Source organism: Notechis scutatus, chromosome 5 (genome assembly GCF_049901735.1).
Source record: "Notechis scutatus isolate UNSWTSFEM ecotype Mainland chromosome 5, rNotScu1.2, whole genome shotgun sequence".
Classification (NCBI taxonomy): Eukaryota; Metazoa; Chordata; class Lepidosauria; order Squamata; family Elapidae; genus Notechis; species Notechis scutatus.
The window spans coordinates 81,620,704-81,641,394 of NC_142013.1; the positions used below are offsets into that span (position 1 = coordinate 81,620,704).

The 20,691-nt window shown below is 36.0% G+C and overlaps 1 protein-coding gene across 7 annotated transcripts in view; it reads right to left on the bottom strand.

The window, feature by feature from the left end:
• AFF3 (ALF transcription elongation factor 3) overlaps positions 1-20,691 on the bottom strand; it is a 237,642-nt gene that overhangs the window by 14,818 nt on the left and 202,133 nt on the right. For 5 of the 7 annotated variants that reach the window (XM_087967156.1, XM_087967160.1, XM_087967158.1 and 2 more), the window contains 7 exons: positions 19,149-20,153; positions 14,470-14,594; positions 9,455-9,653; positions 7,605-7,732; positions 4,795-4,858; positions 2,664-2,800; positions 1,626-1,697 (listed from right to left, as the gene is read on the bottom strand). In XM_087967156.1, coding sequence (XP_087823282.1) covers positions 1,626-1,697; positions 2,664-2,800; positions 4,795-4,858; positions 7,605-7,732; positions 9,455-9,653; positions 14,470-14,594; positions 19,149-20,153 — 1,730 coding nt within the window. Of the gene's footprint in view, positions 1-1,625; positions 1,698-2,663; positions 2,801-4,794; positions 4,859-7,604; positions 7,733-9,454; positions 9,654-14,469; positions 14,595-19,148; positions 20,154-20,691 lie in introns of those variants that run through there. The other 2 variants (XM_087967161.1, XR_015749876.1) reach the window with 2 other exon arrangements.

A 20,691-nucleotide genomic window follows, 5' to 3' on the forward strand; every position in this document is an offset into this window, starting at 1 on the left:
TTGGTGCGCTTATGCACGCCCCCACAGACCTCTTAGGAAAGGGGTGAGGTCAATAGTAGACAGTCTAAGGTTAAAGTTTTTGGGGTTTGGGGAAGAAACTACAGAGTCGGATAGAGTATTCCAGACATTGACCACTCTGTTGCTGAAGTCGTATTTCCTGCAATCAAGTTTGGTGCGGTTAACTTTGAGTTTGTATCTATTGTGTGCTCTTGTGTTGTTATGGTTGAAGCTGAAGTATTCATTGACAGGTAGGACATTGCAATGTATGATTTTATATACCATGCTTAAATCAGACCGAAGACGGCGTAATTCAAGGTTTTCTAGTTCTAGAATTTCAAGTCTGGTGGCATAAGGTATTCTATAATGAGTAGAGGAGTGGAGAACTCTTCTTGTGAAATATTTCTGGACTTTCTCAATTGTGCTAATATCAGATACGTAATGTGGGTTCCAGACTGATGAACTGTATTCGAGTATTGGTCTAGCAAATGTTTTGTATGCTCTGGTTAGTAGTGTGATATTACCAGAGAAAAAGCTACGTAGGATTAGGTTAACAACTCTTAATGCCTTTTTGGCTATGTAGTTGCAGTGGGCTCTAGCACTTAGATCATTAGAGGTGAGTATTCCAAGGTCCTTTACAGAGCTTGGGTCATCAACAAGATCTTGACTATTCAGCTTGTATTTTATTTTCTGATTTTTTTTGCCAATATGTAAGACAGAGCATTTATTTGTTGAGATTTGAAGTTGCCATTTGCTTGACCATTCAGATACATAGTCAAGATCTTTTTGTAGGGTAGCAGTATTGTCTGTGGTATTGAACAGCTTTACATCATGGTTGGAGACCCCTGCTCTAGAACTTCCCTGCTAGCCTGGAAACATCTGCTTGTTCTTCATGCTCACTGTCTCAGTGTGCTTACTCCTGGGAATCTACTGACTTACAGTACTCCTATCATGTCTGCTTACTCATCAGGAAGCATGCCACTGAGAATCCACAATGGGCAATCGGCAGTTATTTACAGATTTACTTAACACTGATTTTTTTTTTAATTATTGCAAAATAGGACTTTAGAGTTGAATGACATTATTTTACTTACATTGCCCCTTAGATACATGGAAGGTATTATAGCAAAGAAAATATTTATTTATTAAAATTTAAGATTTCAAATGAGAGATTCTTCTGTACCAATAAAAGAGGCTATTGTAGCCTGTAATTTTTTTAAGGAAAACTACTGACTAGTTAAGGATATCAACTTTACTCCTACTTATAAAAAGTAACCTCAGTTTTGCACTGAGACAAAACTTCTGTAATGTAGACATGGGACTGTCTATAAAAACACTCAGCTAGTCTAAAATGTAACAACCAATGCATTAATAACAACCACCGGTTGTTAAAAAGTACAATTATCTTAAATATTCTATAAAAATGCTAGATGGAAGTTAATATTACAATTATTTGAATTAAATAGCAATCTGTTTCTGAGCTAAATTTAAAGGTGATGGTTGCGATCTTATATAATAATACCAGACAAAAGGCAGTGTGAAATCTGGTATTATTTGCTTAATTATTATAACATTCCATTTTGAGGATTGAATAATTGAAGTTTTTGAATGCATTTTAATTTACTTACCATAATGCTGTTAGTTGTTTTTCTTCTGATGTCATACTGGGACCAGAGTGGGTTTTTAGTCTCATAGCATATCTACAAAAGATGGAGAACCAAGTCAGGAAAGCAAGCAAAAAAAGAAAGAAAAAGAAAATGAAAATTTTTATAGCTCAGTGGGACTTAAGTTTATCAAAGGGTACTTAAAATTGCAACCTTTACTTGTCACAGCTAATCAATTTCATTATCATTTCCTCCTCTTGTTCCTTTCACTGGGAACTCTTCAAAAATACCGCTGTGTCTGTCTGCCTGCCAGCTTTAACAAAGCATAGTAAAATCTTTTCTCTCATGAAGCTTAGATGAATAACCCCTGACACTGTTTATTTTTCTTTTCCTTGACTATAAAATTCTTATCTTTCTGCTTCCCCTCCCCTCCCATTAATGTCATCACATTTGATCATTTCTTTCAGGTAGCTCCAATTCTCAAAGTGACTTATCACTGATTAATTAAAATGCTTCATAATTACCATCATTTATAGTATTTTGTATGACACTTTACTAGATATTCTCATTCTTTCACTCACTTCAAAGATTTTCAAAGCTCATATGAGGTTCAAGGCTCCCTTCCGTATTTAACTTTTTTTAACTACAGAATCCCATCTCATTTATATCCCTCCTTGCTCTGCAAACATACTATAAATATGTTACTTGTGACTCTAGCTACAAGGTTTCTCATTATTTGCAATGAAGACGAATTTCCTCATCAGGTTGCAGAAAAATTGTCAAGAAGAAATAAATAGAGGAATATCTCTAATTGGTTGTATTTTGGGGGATAAATGAATTCACAATGACTGTAAAGGTGATCTGGTTGCCAAATGCCTAACATACAATGATTGTGGGAGGGGATGCAGCCATTTAAACTTCAAAAATGGGTTCTAAGTAGCTTTGGGGTGTCTGTCATAACTTTGGACGGTTGTTAAAAAAAATGGCCATAAGTCGAGGATTACCTATATACTGCATGAGCACGAGAGCTAGTCAATTGTTGGAGTATTGTCAGAGACGCACCTGATAAGCTCCACAGTTTCTGCATACATTGTGTATGGGGACTTTGATTCCAGGGGCCCTAGTTCCATGGCATTTCCACACTCAATAAATGATAATGCAGCTTCAGCATAATTAAGTGCCTTGCCAAATTTGTCCACCTTCAAGACAAAACCAGCGGGAAAAACATGACAAAATAAATGTACTTGTATCTATTTTAGAGTAGTAATGAGTTCTTACTAATGTCTTCTATACAAGAGGCAGAATATTTATATTAGCCAAAAAAAGGATGTTTGGTTTAGTTTGGATTGTTTTAAGTTTTGCATAAGATTTTTGCCCTTAAGGTACTTGCTAAATCAGAAAGTATCTACTTAATCTAATTTAATTTGAACCATGAAATCACTATTTCAGCTTCAGAACAGGATAATATTTTATGCTAACTTTCAATTATAATTTAAGATTCTGGATCTAAGATTCTGGATCTGTAGGTGGTAGATTTCTCAGCAGAGAAGATAGGAATATCTGGTCAATTGTGAGTTTTGTAACATATCAAGATCCAGGTGGCAGCTCCTAACTAACTTTGGTGGCTAAGCAGTCAGCTGTGATAAGTATTTGGCTGTGAGACCATTTGCAAATTCCAGAGCTCTTGGATAGACTGGGATGTCAAATGCCCTGTATGAAAGCATCAGTTCTGTAGTGCTGCCAAAAAAACTGCATGGATGATGTTTGCAGGAGATGTGCTTCAATTGAGGGCATCTTTAACTTTAGCTCAGTAAGGTACATCATGAAAAAAGGAAAGCAAATTCAGGCCTTGATGTGTTGTAATATGAAGTGTATACCAGTGCAGCCAAGGTGATCTGTAGCATTTATAAATGAAACAGGGAAATGTAGATGAGAGTGATCACAAGAAATAAATGCAAAGAAAAATAGGACTATAAAAATATGACCTTGTATTATATATGGTTTGGGCGCAAAGTTCAGAGTAAATATTTGAAGCCTAAACACCTCTAATTTAATCAGTAATAATTTTATTCTTTGTGTGTGACAGAGAAAGAGAGAGAGTCAGTGTTTTGACTCCTGGTAACTGTGCGGACAAATTCCTGCAGTTTTCTTGGCACGTTTTTTTTCTTCCAAAATTGGTTTGCTATTGTCTCCCTGGAAGAAATTCTCCCATGTGCATTGTACTGAAGACATGCACAGCATTATTAAACCAAGGCCCACTGATATCAGGAGAAGCTTGCTGATATACCCAGTGGTGGTATCCAATGCTGTGGTTGCATTCACAAACGGCTAGGGAGGTTAGCAGAGATTTTCATGAATGACAGGTGATTACTGCAAATTCCCCTTAGTCTTGGAAGCTTTCCAAAAAGCAAGACAAATTTTGCAACAAAATTTGCAAGACAAATTCCTTATGTGTCCAATCACACTTGGCCAATAAAGAATTCTATTCTATATTCTATTCAACCATTCAAGGGGAGGAGGAGGAGGAATACACAATTGCTTATGGCATGGGTCCCCCACCCCCAGCCTTCAGCCATTCAGATATTTATGTGGGCCTTCAGCCATTCAGAAACGGGCCACGGAAGTAGTGTGAGCAGCGGGCAAGTGCCTGCCTGCGGACCCAATTTGCGTGAGCATGGGCACATGTGCCCATCATTATCACAAATGGACCTGTGCATGTGCGCTTGCTCACTGCTCCCATGGAACCATCCCCTCTCCTCACTCCCCCACCAAAGCTGGAAAGGTTGAGGAACTCTGGATTACAGAACAAATTGAGGTTTGCAAATAGGATTCTATCTTCCTCTTCCAATCAGTGTTGGATCAAACTGCTTTCTAAAAATCTTATCCCAGGCCTGGCCTGTAGCATTTTAATTTACAAATGACTCTTTATGTATTTGATAATGGGGTCTGCTAAACCACTGCAGTGTTATACCCATACAATACTTTTTCAAAAAGAATTGGACTATCTCAAATTTTAATTTACCCCAAATGTATCTGATAATTGATCTTGGATAATTGTTTACATATCTGATTATATTTAAATCTGTGCTAATAACAGAAATGCTTATCTCAGAGGGATTTAAAAATTAGTATTAGTAAAGTTTTATTGTATAGATATATTGGAATAATGTATCAGAAATTCATGCATTCTTACCATTGCATCTGCTCTATGCTTTTTTCTTTTAGCTTCCTGCATAAAATAATCTAAATTGTGCAATCTAGAATGAAAGAAAATATAAGAAAAAAATGAGTTTGATATACTATATCACATGATATGCTGTATACTTGTATGGTATATTAAAACATTTTACTTAATGGTATCTCCAAAGCAAATATGTGCTCAATATTTCATGTACTCCAAATAACAATAGAAAAATTAGGCAAAAGTAAAGTATCAAACTATGCAGAAACACCATAGACAACATATAATTAAGGTGCAAAATATCATCCCTTTTTGGTAAAAGTTTTTTGAATTTAAATGAGAAATGTATTCTAAACTTTCTAAAAGTAAAGAACATAATTGATAGCATTGCTACAATGCAATTTAAGATTTGAAGTTAAATATCTTAAAATATTTGCCTGGATTATTACAACATACTCTACACAGGGATACACATACCAAGTGGTACACAATGCAGCAGCATGATAGTTATGGTTGCACCTTGGGGTACCTATTGTAACTTTACTGAATGAATTGCACCGGGCTCCCAGTAAGCATTCTGCATTTAACATATTGATTGCCATCCACACAATACATGTCTTCATAGAATAGAGCTGGGTTATCTGAGGGCTACCTTGTCCACAATTATGCCTCAAGTTCCTCCATGTTATCTAATGGGATCCAGAAAGCATACACCTGCCTTATGGAATAGTAAATCCACCAATGGCCCCGGATGGCCCCAATTCTGCTAGCTGCTCTGGAAACCTCTTTATTTCTCTTGAGCTCTGGGCCAGGATATTGGGACAGTGAGCAAAGCAATTGCATTATGTTTTGATAAAGAATGCTGGCTATCATTACAATCCACAGTTATTCAGAATAAAGGTAGTTAACAAATTTTATGAATGAAATACAAAATAAATGTTCAACAAGGCATAAATATAATCAACGTATAATTCTGTTCCACTCCAGCCACTCTGTTACATGGAAAATTCTTACATTACTTACTAAAGCAGAGCAGTGATTATAACACCAACTTAAGTAAAAAGAGGAAATAGACATATTTAATAAGCTCCACATAATATCCTAAAGGATAAAAAATAATTCAGTTGGAGATAAGCTCTGCTGGTGGGTTAGAATACCAATCAACTAAATTTAAGGAAATAGTCAAGTTTAACTAAAATATATATTAAAAATATAATCTGTACAATGCCACAGATCGCCTTGATGTCCAAGACAACCTCTGCTGAATCTAACATATTTGTGTATCAAGGATTTGCTAATAATTTAGTATTTGATGCATGATGTGCTTTAATGAAACCAGCTTGAATGAACAAAAATAGTTAAATTTGTTGTCCTTGAGCCAAAGCAGCTCACAAAATCTTAGCATTCATATTTAAAAAAGATACATTTTTCAAGATATTTACCTGGTTTTAAAATTATAGCTATAAAAGAATTACTAAGGGAAGAGGCAAATATTTTCTCTATAGATCATCTTTATAGACTTTCAACAACATGGGAGCAAAAATGAGAATAAAATAAAATACTTTAAGAAAACCAAAAGGGCTAAGAGCCTAATCTCAATAATTTACCGTATATACTGAGTATAAGTCGACCGAATATAAGCCGAGGCACCTAATTTTACACAAAAAACTGGGAAAACTTATTGACTCGAGTATAAGCCGAGGGTGGGAAATGCAGCAGCTACTGGTAAATTTCAAAAATAAAAATAATTAATTTGGGAAACGATCTCACTATCATGAAAGGTTTAATTGATTCACTAACCCAAAAGAAGAAGATGATGATGACAGCGGAGGCAGGAGTCACTCTCTTCCCCTCCCTCGGAGGCCCCCTGAGTCAGGAGTCACTACCGCCGGCGCGGCCCCAGTCCCGCCGCCTCGGGAAGGGAAAGGCAAAGCGCTTTTGCCTTTCCCTTCCCGGCTGGGCTGTTGGGAGTCGCTGCCGCCGGAGGCCGCGACTCCACACCATTTTTTAGAGGGAATCTGACTCGAGTATAAGCCGGGGATTTTTTCAGCACAAAAATGGGCTGAAAAACTAGGCTTATACTCGAGTATATACAGTAATTGCAGCAAAAATGTCTTATACATACAAAGATGCAGTTTGTAAATTGTTTGACCTGATTAATCTTTGGAAGTTTTATCAGCAAAATCACTGATACCATAATATATGACACTGCTTAATAATAGAAACCCTATTATAAAATATTAAAACATTATGTATATCACCTGAATTATAGGGATATAATTTTACTACTATCATTTTAATCTGAAAAATCTAGCTTACCAGATTTTTTCTCTAACTCCCAATAGTCTTACATAATCTAAAAGCTATTTAGTATTAACTGCAACAAATGTTTAAGTGCCATTTAAAAATTTTTTTTCCAGTACTGTTTTCATAATAATTCTTTACAATGGTTGTAGTGGTTCTAGAACCTATGCCATTAAAAACAATGTTAAATCTGTATATAAATGTATACACACATACACACACACACACACATACACACAGAGAGAGATACAGGAACAGGCACATAGGCTCAGATTCATACACACAAAACATTTCTGACAAGCATGGAGAATTCTATAGGTACACTTAAAGTCCACATATATCCATTTTTGTGGTACACTGTCTTGAGTGCATAATTTTATTTTAGGCTGGAAGCAGAGGAAGAGGAGAGGAGAGGAGAAGAGAGGAGAGACAGGGAGTGAGGGAGGGAAGAAGGAAGGAAGGAAAGAAGGAAGGAAGAAAAGAAGGAAAGATTTCTACATAAGAAACAATTAACTTACCCATCATTAACGATGAGTTTTGATTTCCTACAGTTTTTGGGCACAGTCAGTATAGATGACCATGGTTCTTTTTGGCACTGTATTCTATTGCAGAACAGAGTATTTTCTGAACTGATATACATGGCTTTCTGAGTAAACAGTAAAATTAACAGTCAGGAACTAATCATGAATTCAGTCATCAACAATAATTGTAAACAAGTTTAGAAGTATTATTACATTTTAGGAACTATTGCCCTATGCAATATTTTTTATGGATGCAAACAATTACAGTTCAGAACAACAACAACAATAACCCATACCATTTCAGCATGGATAATTTTATTTATTTATAAACCTTCCAACGGTATGTTGAGAAAATAAATAACCAAGTCCATTTGTAGATATCTCTCCTGTATATATCTGTTTCTTGCTCAGAGAATTCTTTCAGTGGAATCCTATGTTACATAGATCTATCAAAAAGTGTACCTGAATTCAGTAAAACTTTCTTCTAGATAATTTATTTATTTTTATTTATTTATTTATTTATTTGATTTGCCAATTGTTTATTTCAAGTCTGGTGGCTAAGGTATCTACAACGAGTAGAGAAAGGGAGCCCTCCTCTTGAAATATTTCTGGCTTTCTCAATTGTGCTATATCATGTAGTGGGGTTCCAGACTGATGCTTATTGTCAGCAAATTTCTCTGGTTAGTAGTGTGATATTACAGAGAAAAGCTTGGGATTGGTTAACAACTCTTAAGCCTTTTTTGCTTGTAGTTGCAGTGGGCTCTAGCACTTGACATTAGAGTGAGTTTAAGGTCCTTTACAGGCTTGGGTCTCAACAAACTTGACTATTCAGCTTGTATTTTTTTTTTGATTTTTTTGCCAATGAAGCGAGTTTTTGTGGTTTCTAGTTTTTTAAAAAATTTTTTTAAATTTATTTTTTTTTTTTTTTTTTTTTTTTTTTTTTTTTTTTTTTTTATAATACATGCATAAGATGACAACCTGAATGAAATCTTGTGAATTTTAGCATACAATTCTATGCAAGATTACAAAGAAGTTTAAGTTTTATTGAACTCAGAGAAGAACAGGATTAATCATAGTGAAATATGTACAGCTTTACAAAATGAGATTTCAATGTAAACATATCCCTGTTTGTATATTTTCCACATAGATTGGAGTACCATTCTTCTATTTGCTAAGTTCCACTGAAGATGAAGGGAGCTGAGTTCTAGCAGTTAGAGGGTACTAGTTTAGGAAGGGCTCATGGACATGCATCCATAAACAATCCTTGTAACCAAATGACAAGGTCAGCCCTACCATTATTCAAAACAGAGCAGGTTTAATATATTGTGTATTTTTCCATATTTAATCAGCCCTCTAAGTTCTAAATTGGGGGGGAGGGGAACCCGTAAAGTAATAAGCTAAACATCTCTAAAGGCACTTTAGAAATAAAGGTATTTTTTAATGTAGAAATATAAACCCAACATCAGAAGAGTGTTTACCAAAAGAAACAGACAGAAGGTGATAATGAGGAAATACACATTACATTGTCTCAGCCAAATTTTCACAAAATTAATTTTCAGTGCATTCTTCTCCATTCCCCAAATAGTATACAATAATGCCAGCCTACAAAGTTGGGATGCCAGTAGACTCAAAGGTTTTCTCACCCAATACTCAAATTCTAAAGGGGGGTGGGACCCTAAGAAAGACTTTTCCAAACCATCTAAATCAGGGGTGAGGAATGACTTGTAGACCAACTCCCACTGTTCCTTTGCTAGCCATAATTAACAATTCCTGATCTAAATGGAAAGGGTTATAAACAAACAAAATGGATATTTAAGTACTTTAAATATGTTGTGATCAGAACTTACACTGAAATCTCCAGAATGTAGATATGATCTAATTTCATTCTTGTGCTTTCTGCTTGAGGATGTGGAAGACGAAGGGTTGGTACCATTTGTTTTTCTAGAAGTTAAATTATCGTTACAGAATTTATACTTAGATGCACCAGAGAAGGGAGAACTAGGTGATTGAAGCATTTTCTCCATTTTATTTATTGGTGTTGCCAAACTACAAATGGAAATTACAATAATGGACAGTCAAAAGAGAATAAGGAACGCATATACTGTGATCATTATCAGCTTTACCATAACTTCATGATGAACTTGGTTAATTTTTTTTCTTTCTGGAAACAGGTTTTAACATGAGTACCAAAAGTTGTTGGACAAATTTGATCACATTTCTCCTCTTTTATTTTAGGGCAAGCTTCAAATTTATGGTTAATGTATACTAAAAATATTTATATAGAAATGAAGACTTGCTTTAAAGTTGGTTGGAAAATAAGATGTGGCTTTTAAAAATAAATATACGCTGTGGAGCACTGTGGCAACTCTAAAACAAGCATTAATTAAATCAGGGCAACTGCTGGAATCCTGACACACTGTTTTACAGTTGCAAGTAACTGTTTATAAAATCACATGGATTAAACAGAGAATATGTGTTTATAGGGAGCTGGACTTTCTTTGTATTTGGTATACTTAGCACTTAAATAACTTAACAACTTGAGGAGTTGTGGTGGCATAGTAGTTTAGAATGTAGTATTGCAGGCTAATTCTGCTGACTGTCAGCAGTTCGATTCTCACCAGCTCAAGGTTGACGTAGGGTTCTATCCTTCTGAAATTAAGAACCCAGATTGTTGGGGACAATATGCTGACTCTGTATTTAGAGAGGGCTGAAAAGCCCTACAAAGCAGTATATAAGTTTAAGTGCTATTGTTATTAATACAGAACCCAAGGAGACAGAAATATATAACCTAGTTAATGAAAACAACAAAGAAAAATAAACCAAATGTTCTAATACAGGTCCAAACTGCAAAAAACTGGATGGCCATGAGATAAAACCAAAGAGATCTTTGTGTATTTATTTTCTAAATGTCGACTTTTATAGAATAGAATAGAATAGAATAGAATAGAATAGAATAGAATGGAATGGAATGGAATGGAATGGAATGGAATGGAATGAAGAATAGAATAGAATAGAATAGAATAGAATAGAATAGAATAGAATAGAATAGAATAGAATTCTTTATTGGCCAAGTGTGATTGGACACACAAGGAATTTGTCTTGGTGCAAATGCTCTCAGTGCACATAAAAGAAAAGATACATTCATCAAGAGTCAAGAATCATAAGGTACAACACTTAATAATAAGCCCAGATCTGATAGTCCTAGTTCTAAGTATTACAAGCATCTTGGGGCAATCTGCAGCCCCTGAGCCCAAATAATCTTCTCAATACTCTCCTGTTACAAATTATCTGCTTATATCTTTTTTCTCCCCCTTAGAGGGCCTATTTCTTCAGACTCCTTACATAATCCAGAGCAGTGGTCGCTAATCAGTGGGCCAGGGACCACTGCTGGTCTGTGAGAAAATTTTGGTGATCCACAGAGAAATGTCACCCCCCAAAGCACCCCCCCCAAAGCAATTAATCTAGGCTGTGCGGGAACACAAGGCTTGCGTCGCTTGCATTGCATTGAACAACATGAGGCAATGAGGGGAGGGGGGAAAGGCAGAAGAAGGAACTTGCCCCACGTGCCCCATGCGCCCCACGTGCCCCATGCGCCGGGCTGCTTCTTTCCACTTCTTTCTTCTTCTGCCTTTGGCTACACTCAAGGAAAGCAGCAAAAGCCTTTTTTTCTCTTCCCCAAACTCTGCCAGAAACGAGTCTTTGGGACCCTGCAAGGCATCCTGTTGCAAGAGACTGCACTGGCGTGACAAGTCTCATAAAGACTCATTTCTGATGGAGTTTGGGGGAGAGAAAGAAAGACTTCTGCTGCTTTACTTGCATGAAGCCAAAAGAGTCTCTCCCCGAGAACGGAGCTGGAGATCCCAAATAAAGAATGATTAATCGGGAGGAAAACGGGGTGGGGAATTTTCCTGCAGACTTTTTTTGGGATTTTCCCAGGGTCTCTGGTCCGCGGGATTTAAACTTATGAGTTTGGTGGTCCCTGAGGTCCAAAAGGTTGGCAACCCCAGGTCCAGAGGAACTGATGCTCTGGCTCTTGCACAAATGATATCTTAAAGACAATATTATTATTACATTTAAAGAGCAAAATTCAGTGTATAAAGTAGTATTTGGATGCAATGGAAAGAAGGATGGGGCTTGAAAGGACACAAAAGTATAGAGAAATCTAGGGAATAATATTGGTGTAAACTAAATTTAATTACATTGTCTTTTCTTTAATTTGTGTCATTTATTTCTTTGCTACTTCTTAAACTTATTCTCTATGCTTTGCTTAATGTTATTTAGACTGAAAGGGAATAGCAAATGGGTTATGTACAAACACCTACCAAACATTATGATTTTTTGTAAAAAGCAAATTATAGTCCAAGATAGTGGCTAAATAGTTTGCTTTTACTGATTGTTAATGTTGGATACGTTTTTTTAAATGGTTTTTTTTTCCAAATTGTTTTAGACAATTTTTCAGAGAGCAAACTTCAAACTACATCACCTTCATCATCATAATATCCACTAAACATACTTTATCTTTCCCAAGAAAATATTTCTACCACTACCAAATTTTATTTCTAAGCACTCAAATTAAATTTTTAACTGTGATCTCTTGCTAGTCCATCAATTGTGTTAGCTAGTGCAATTAGGACTGAGGCTATGCAGAAACACAGCTGAGCTAGTTATTCCCTGATGGCTATGATTTCACATGTAATACTAAACACAATTCCTTTATCATGTTATTTTGTGACCTCCCTTAATTTATACACGCTTTTTAAGCTGTAATACACAGAGGTTCCTAGATGCTGTTACACAGTGTCATTACCAACAGGAGTGGGTCTTTGTTGGTCTCTGCTTTGGACTGTAGTCCATGGGGAAAGATACATAAGGAAAGAGAATGAAATCAGACACTCTGCAATGGATTCTGGTAAATCAACACCATCATTAAAATCTTAGCCTAAATTAACAGTAAGATAGGAAACTGCATTTAAATAAAAATCAGTTCATCACTCCAATCTGGACACTCTGGCAGACACCAACTCCTCATGGACTTACATATCATCTGTTAATTAATAGTTTTAATTCATGAAGACAAGACATTCTTCATGCACTGAGTTTATTCTGATGCTTCTAAGGTGTTAGAATGAATTGTTGCATAGAACTCCAATCATAGAACTAAAATTAGGAACTAATCTAATACTTGGTGAACTGAAAGAGTCCACTAATCTACCTAGTCATATAAGGTGGGTGTACTTTAAGCCCTTCCCTTAAATGTTATCAGCAGTGGTGGGATTCAAATTGTTTTACTCTTGGTTCTGTGGGCGTGGCTTGGTGGGCGTGGCAGGGGAAGGATACTGTAAAATCTCAAGTCAGAGGTAGTATTTGCTGGTTCTCCAAACTACTCAAAATTACCGCTACCGATTCTCCAGAACTGGTGAGAACCTGCTGAATACCATCTCTGATTATCATTTAATAGCACCCAGTTGCTATAGCAGTTCTTGCTCCCTCATGGAATGATGTTCCTCTTGTGATCTGGCAGGCTTCCATGTTCTAGCCTTTGAGAAGGTCTTGATGAGCCAAGTCAAGTATTGGAGTAGGGTGAGGTTGGGGCACAGTGGAATCAAATGTGGATGTATGGCAGAGTATTTACCATTGGGGAGTTTTTGTTATAGTTTTATGGTTTTCATGTTTTTATTGTTGTTTTCAGAGCTGCCCAGAATTATGGCATATAAGATGGGAGGCCCATATAAGTCTTTTAAACAAACAAATAAATTGATGTGATGGACTGCTAGCAGAACCATAGCAACTGAGGAAATCAAAAGGAAACTATCAACCTACTTCAGGAAGTGTCATTTTGAAATACAGGAATTCCTTAACAATACTTCAAAAGGGTGATTTCTTTTTGCCACCTTCATTGGTGAAAATTTAAGAGGAAAGAGCCACTATTCTCGTTCAAAAATACCAATACATTGGGAATGGGCCAATTCACCACAGCTAACTTGCCATGGGATAACTCACCGCAGGACAATTTAAAAATTCTATTTAATTATTTAAAATAAATATTTTTTTTAAAAAAATCATTCACATTTCATTATGTTCCTCATTTTGCATCCTTTCTATATTTATTCCACCATTTCTTGGATATTAGTTAACTATTGTCCTGCAATGAGTTGTCCAGTGGAGAGCTGTCCTGCGGCAAGTTGGCTGTGGTGAGTTGGCCATAATGATTTGGCTGTGGAGAATTGTCATAGAACCCAATATATTACAGTTTCATTTTAACAAATCAAAGATGATGAGAAATGAAATTATCTTGGAAATATAAGTCATTTCACAAGATTAGAACATTTTTAATATTTTTATTTATTAAATTTATAGTTTTCCCCCCAATCAAGTTCTGACAATATCCTGTTCCATCCTAAAATTCATGTCAAAATGGCAATTTTAATTAACCAATTTAACACAATTATTACTCAATTACATCAATATCATTATGCACATTCTAGTTATTCACAGTTTGAAAATGTTGACCAGATTGTGGTATTTCTAGCACAATGTTTCATGTAACCAATGATTCCAGGCATGTTTTGGGGTTTTTTACACATATACAAACTGGCAGATGAATTTCTATGAATACATAAAAAGGTTTTCTCAGGCCTTGATACCCATTATCTCATTGTAGACATTATTTAGTTGGAACAAAACCATGGGTAACAAAAGTGATGAAAAATAACTGTGATGAAAAATAAGTATAATGATCAAACTGAGTTATTATAACCAGATTAGCAGCAGTTGACCATAAAATTATTCTGACAACTTTTTATTCTTTTGATATTAAATAACATTTTTTGCATGAAATATTAGATAGCTAGATAATACATACCTTTTTTTAATGATTTTGAAATGATTTGGTGAAGAAATAACTTGGGCTGAAGGAAGTACATTGAAGGAACATTCTTGCTCAGTGTGAATCTTCTTAGTCTCTCTGTTTTCCTCCTCATTTTCATGCTAACAGAAAAAAACACCTCATATACATGGTATTTTGGTGCAAAATTATAGACGTTGTAGAGCTTGTATTTTACAAGTTTTATAATTAATATTGAAATTAACTATTTATGTTAATTGTATTAACTTATGTTAAGTTATTGCTAATTTTCTACCAAATCTTGTAGCTCAATAATTAAAGCTAACAGAGGCATCTGTAGAGGATGATTAAAGAGAGTCAAGATGGCAGTCCTACCTCTTATTTACATGCATTACACATAAAAAAGCAGTAGAATTTCAATTGGATAGTTGTGACTTCTCTCTTGACTTTTTGATAACCCCTTTGTCCTAGAGCAGGGCTGTCAAACTCGTGGCTGTCAAACTCGTGGCCAGTGTAGCAAAGGGGGGGAAAGTTCCGATACATCACATGATACTGTCATGATGACGTGAGTTTGACACTCCTGCCCTAGAGGAAAACAATACATGATTATGGATCTTTCCAGATACAGGTCCCAATCCAGATAATGAAGAAAACTACAAAGAAAATTCGCTTGTAGCTTCCCTTTTGGTTTAGCAAGCCACTTGTGGTCTTTGCATCATGCCAAAAATAACATTGTAATACAAATGAAGCATGTATTGTAAGATCTAAGATGCCTTAGTGGAAGTGGATTGTGGGAGATTTTTTTTTTACTCCATTAAGATTCTATATAAGGTCCATTCAAACTTTGTGGTCTTAGTGAACTATCATGTACACAAGCTTATAAACATATTATTGCAATTCTATCCTTGGCCCACACTTCCAGCAAGGAGAGACTTGCCTACATATCCCAGTGTATCACCTCTCTTTTTCCTCCTGGGAACTAAGAAATAGATGGTGTCATTATTCATATTAATATGCCCTACCATTAGCTGCTGTTGTCTGCAGCTGGGTGCAGAAAGCACAGGAACAACAGCTGCTATCAAATGACACAGCCAAATGGCCATGCGCTGGTCCTTAAGCCAGCAGAAAAGGATGTCAACATAAAAACTGTTGCCAAGCCCTCTTCTGCTTTAGTATCAAGGCTGAGAAATGATGCTGTCCTTACAGTTTTAACATAGGACAAGTTAAGGATAGTGATGGATGGATTTCCTTGGCTTCATTTCTCCCGCTAGCAAGTGTCACCTGCTGGCAGGAAAAATTATCACCAATTGCTCTCCTGAACATGGGGAGCAGAAGGGATTTGGAGAAGAAGTGACTTGTGGCAGATGGCTAGATTTAGGGGCTTAACCATCTGTCAAAACCTGCTACTTTTCATGGAGAGCACAGGACAGCATTTTACTGTGTTTGTCTGGCTATCCCTACAGTCATCAACATTTTTATTTTCAAGCTACTAATCATGCAGATGAAATTTGCATTTGCCTCAATGAAATTTACTCAGCAGAGCAAAACTGGGACCCCCACTTCACTAAGATATTTTCTCTTGAAGTACTGGATCAATTTCACAAACTTTAGATGAGTCACTGTTTCTCACAAGCCTTAGCTCACAGTATATCTTCAAATTTACAACACTCTATGACTTTTATACTCTAGCAGTTCTCCTATGTTGGTGTTTTATAATGCTGTAGCCTCGACTTATGCCAATCTGAAATGTAACATTCATTTACTATCAATGTTTCTTGTTCACTATAATCATAGTTGAAATAAATACTTTCATTTTAAACAATATCATGCTCCCCTTTCATGATGCCTGAAGAGTTTCTTTTTTTCTCTTACCAGCGATCTGCTGATTTCATTACTAAAGCTGGGTCTTTGGCAGTGCTGCTCTCCGATTTTGAATGGGATCACTTAAGAGTGACCCAAAACAACTTTTGGACTGATTGTGGACCCAGTGGGCAAGGGGTGGGGGTGGGGGGTCTTGAAGATTCCAATTCCCTCTGGAAGCGATCAAAGAGTCATTTGGCGTATCCATTTTCCTGTCAAGCAGTTTCATTTTCTAAGCATGCTGGAATTTTAACTTTCATTTTTTTGCCTTCATTGTTTTATTTTACTTATTGTTTTAAAAAGTTGATTAACGGCTGGGTGCTGATTTATTTCAACTCGGTGCTGGACTCTAATTGCATGCAGAAAGTATGGTAACATTCGGGGTTGGTGGTGAGGAATTCTCAGACTCTCACCACTGGATTCTGTATTTTTTGAACTTGCAAAACACTTGGGAGTTTATTTCCACTAAACTTTTCTTATAATCTTGGATTGAAATACAGAGGCTTTTTGTGTTCTTTGTTCCCTGGCTAAGTTTCACATATTAAGATGGCTGAACAGTCTCTGAAAACTAAGAAAAGAGGGTGGGAAATGTGCAGCTCCTAACTGGAGTCCTCTCAAGAAAGCTTGATCATTCTTTAATGATTCTTTTAAAAATGTTAAACTCTAAAGCTTTATCTTTGGATGTGGATGAAGACACAGAAAAGGTCTTGGATCTTTGACCCAGGACAATTTGTTTATAACTTTTGGGATGATTTGGGATAGATAAGATGCTGTGGTAAATTTTGTACTAGTGGATTACAGTAACAATCTATTAATGGAGGGTTTTGAAACTTTAATTTTGTTTTGTTTCATTAAAATTGTTTTTCCTGTTAACTACTTGGGCATATAGAAATATAACATATAGAAAACAGGTCAACAAATTGCAAATAGACTTAGTAGTTTAAAAGTTTTTGGGAGGGCTTGTCTCGTAAGGGGTGGGAACTATGTTGTAGTAATATATTAATCAGTATTCAACTAGAGGGGATAATATCTGTAAATCTCTTTTTGGATGCACTTTTTAAATGCTTTGATTGTCATGTGTTTTTTTTTCTTTTTGAGTTTTGTATTTTGTATTTTAAAATAAAATAAAAATAAAATAAAAGCATGTAAAACAAAACCCAGTATTTTTAGGTTCTTTCTTAAGGAAAGAGGCTTTGGCCCAGTTCATTGATATATTACGCAGATGAAGATGACCCAGGATTTCCATATAACAGCAGTTGTTCTGTCCTACTGTTTTAATATTCACACATAAATACGATTTATTTATTTTTTTGCATACATAACTGTATATAAACAATTTAGTTTCAGGTTGTGTGAGGTTGGGACTCAGAGGTGTTCACAAAATGGGCTCCAGCACAAGTCCGAAGTTCGGAAGACAAAATCTCTGGACAAGGCGACTGATCCAGATTGGATCTTCCAATGATTTTGTTTAACAATGGATGTTGTGACAGTGTGATATAGGCTTCTCCCTGTTTGTACATGCTCGCTTATATTGTGTAAATAAAAAAGGATACTTATTTTGTCATTTTCCCTTCCTATATGACTTCCACGTAAATAGAAATCTCTTCAGTTCTCCATGTGGAGAGAAGACGAGTAAAGCTGGAATAATTATACAACAATGGGCAACAATATGTAAAGAGAGTTCAGAATTGGATCAAGTTAATTCCTATTACTGGTTTAAATTAGTCTGGATCAATGCAATAGTTGGAATTTCCCTCTTCTACTTTTGATACACAAATACCATTATTCCCAAAACAATGAAAACAGGTGGTAAAGGAACAGTGGTAAAATAATGTTATCTACCTGAAAAGATACTAGCATCTTTTTCTAAAAGCAGATGATGCAGAAATATATCCTGCCCTCCAAAATCCATTTATCATTATCATTTACAGCAAGTTCATTCCGTCCCTACAAAAATCTTTCCTCATTTAATCTTTGAATGTTATAGATGAATAATATTATTTTATTCACTTTACTTTGCTCACTTTTAATAAATGTGTTTTTAATCTTATTTTAATTCATTGGCATATCCTTGTGGTTTAATATTTTTGTGGTAAGCCATGCTGAAATGTGATATCATAGAACATAGTATAGAAATTTATTACATAAATGAAAATACATGTTCAAAAACCAATAATGCTAGATAGAGTAAATAAAAATATAATCATATTCCCAGTGATTACAATCAAGAAATCACTTTTGTTTCTCAAACTGGTTGCATGTTATGTTGTCAGCTCTTAAAAACCATTTGTGAGACAAGAACTCTACCTTAAAGGACTAGGACAACAGCCTTATTCTAAGCAGAAAAATACAGATTTTATCTTAAGCATCACATCTTTTTGTAAGATGTTCAAGCTTCTGTAGTTGATCTTTTGCCTTTTAGGAAATGTAAACCTTAACCAGTACAGAAAGTTACCAGGACTGATAGATGGAACATTTAAGATTACGTAGACTTAACCCAAATTTTAAACCATGCCTGGTCTGGCTTCATTCTCTTTAACTCTGGATTCAGTTGAAGTATCTGCAGGGGTGCCAAAAACTCAAGAAGGCAAGCATGGTGTCACAATCAAAGCCTTGTATATGCACTATGTCATTTGCACATACATACAAAAGAAGCAGGGCTTCAGTTGAAATGCTGCACTTCCATGTTGCAAATTTTGAACTTCCCCCCAACTCCCATGAATTGAGGTAATGCAAGAAAAAGTTTGTATCTCTGCCCCAAAATATCTCAAGATACCCATGTATATCCAGTAGGTGCTATTATGAATTTCCTTTTCAAGACAACATATAAAACCTACCTTTCGTTTTCTTCTGGATTTAGGAACCACTTTGTCTGCTGGCAGATCAGCAGCAATGTTATATTGCATTTGAATGGCTTCTTTAACCGCTGTATTTATCATCAGTGGCTCCTCAGGTAATTGCTGTGGGATTCTGGAGAGCAGAGTCAAATCAATTTTGACCCAAAGTGCTTTGACATCATCAGTATCTTTTAGAGGAGACAAAAGCTCATTCCTGCCAAAAGGAACCAGTGTGTAGAACTGTTCTTCCAGCTCTTTTGCTATATCGTTGCTAGTTCTGGTGTTGATGGAACCAAAGGCACCACAATTATTGTTTTTTTTGTAACCATTATTATTGCTAGGATTCTTTTGTTTCTGGTCACTTTCAGCGGATGCTGAAGTTGCAGTTTGTGGTTTATGTGAAGGACACTCCTCTTGTTCAGACTGGGAATCTGTGTCCGATGAAGTTGAAGATGAAGATTCTGTCTCGATAAATTCCTTGGACTTGGGTGCTGTTTTCCCTGAGCCTCTTGTGCGTCTCTTTTCAGAGGCTGTAACAGACGGTGGTTCTTTTTGTTGTTCGATGTTGCTGCTGCAAGGCCTAGTCTTGGGCTGATTACAAATGTTACTATTTGCCAAATGAATTTGGTTCAAATCAAGATTGTCAGCTGCATGGTTGTTTACGTTATCATCAGCCGGGCTACTCTCTGTCCTCCTTGGCTGTTTTTTAGATACCGATTTTGAGGCAGCAGAAGGAGGTGGTTTTTGCTTAGCTCCCCTATGTCCGGGGGCTAAGTTAGCTGTCCTAGATCTCAGTTCCTCTTTAGTAAGATTCTTAATATCTTTTTCCTGGAGATTGGCTTGGCCAACAGGAGGTACATTTTCATTGTCTTGCCTTTTTTCTTTTACTTTGCTGTAATACTGAAAGACCTCCAATCCATTTTGGTTCAAAGCAGAAGCTTTATGAGGATTAACCTTATTTAACCATTTATCCAACTGCCACTTGTTAGGAGACGGCTGTTCAGGCTAGAAAATAAAAGTTTAAAACATACAACATGTTACACTTTTCTTTGGTGCCTTCAAATCAGAGTTTACTCCTGATGATTCTGTAAAAGTCCCTGCAGTTTTCTTGGCAATATTTCAGAAGTGCTTTGTCATTGCCTTCTTTCTAGGGCCCATTGTCAAACCAGCTGGCTTTGTGCCTAAGGCAGGACTAGAACTCACAATCTCCCAAGTTCATGCCTTAATTGCCACTTGAACCCCCCCCCCAAAAAAACCTGGACCTCAATATATTATAAAGCTTTTCTCATAAAAGTTTTAGGGAGCCCCTTATACTGTTAAGAACTGTAGATTCTGTATATGGCAGCATATAAAACTGCAATTTTGAAAATTTGATTATTGTCAGATAAAAAACAATTAAACTTTCCAAGAATATAAAATATTAGGTTTTCTATTCAGCTGAACTTACATATTATCTTTCTGTCAATCAGTAGCTTCAGTTCTGCAAGGATTAGATACAGGTAGTCATCGACTTACAGATACAATTGAGCCCAGAATTTATGTT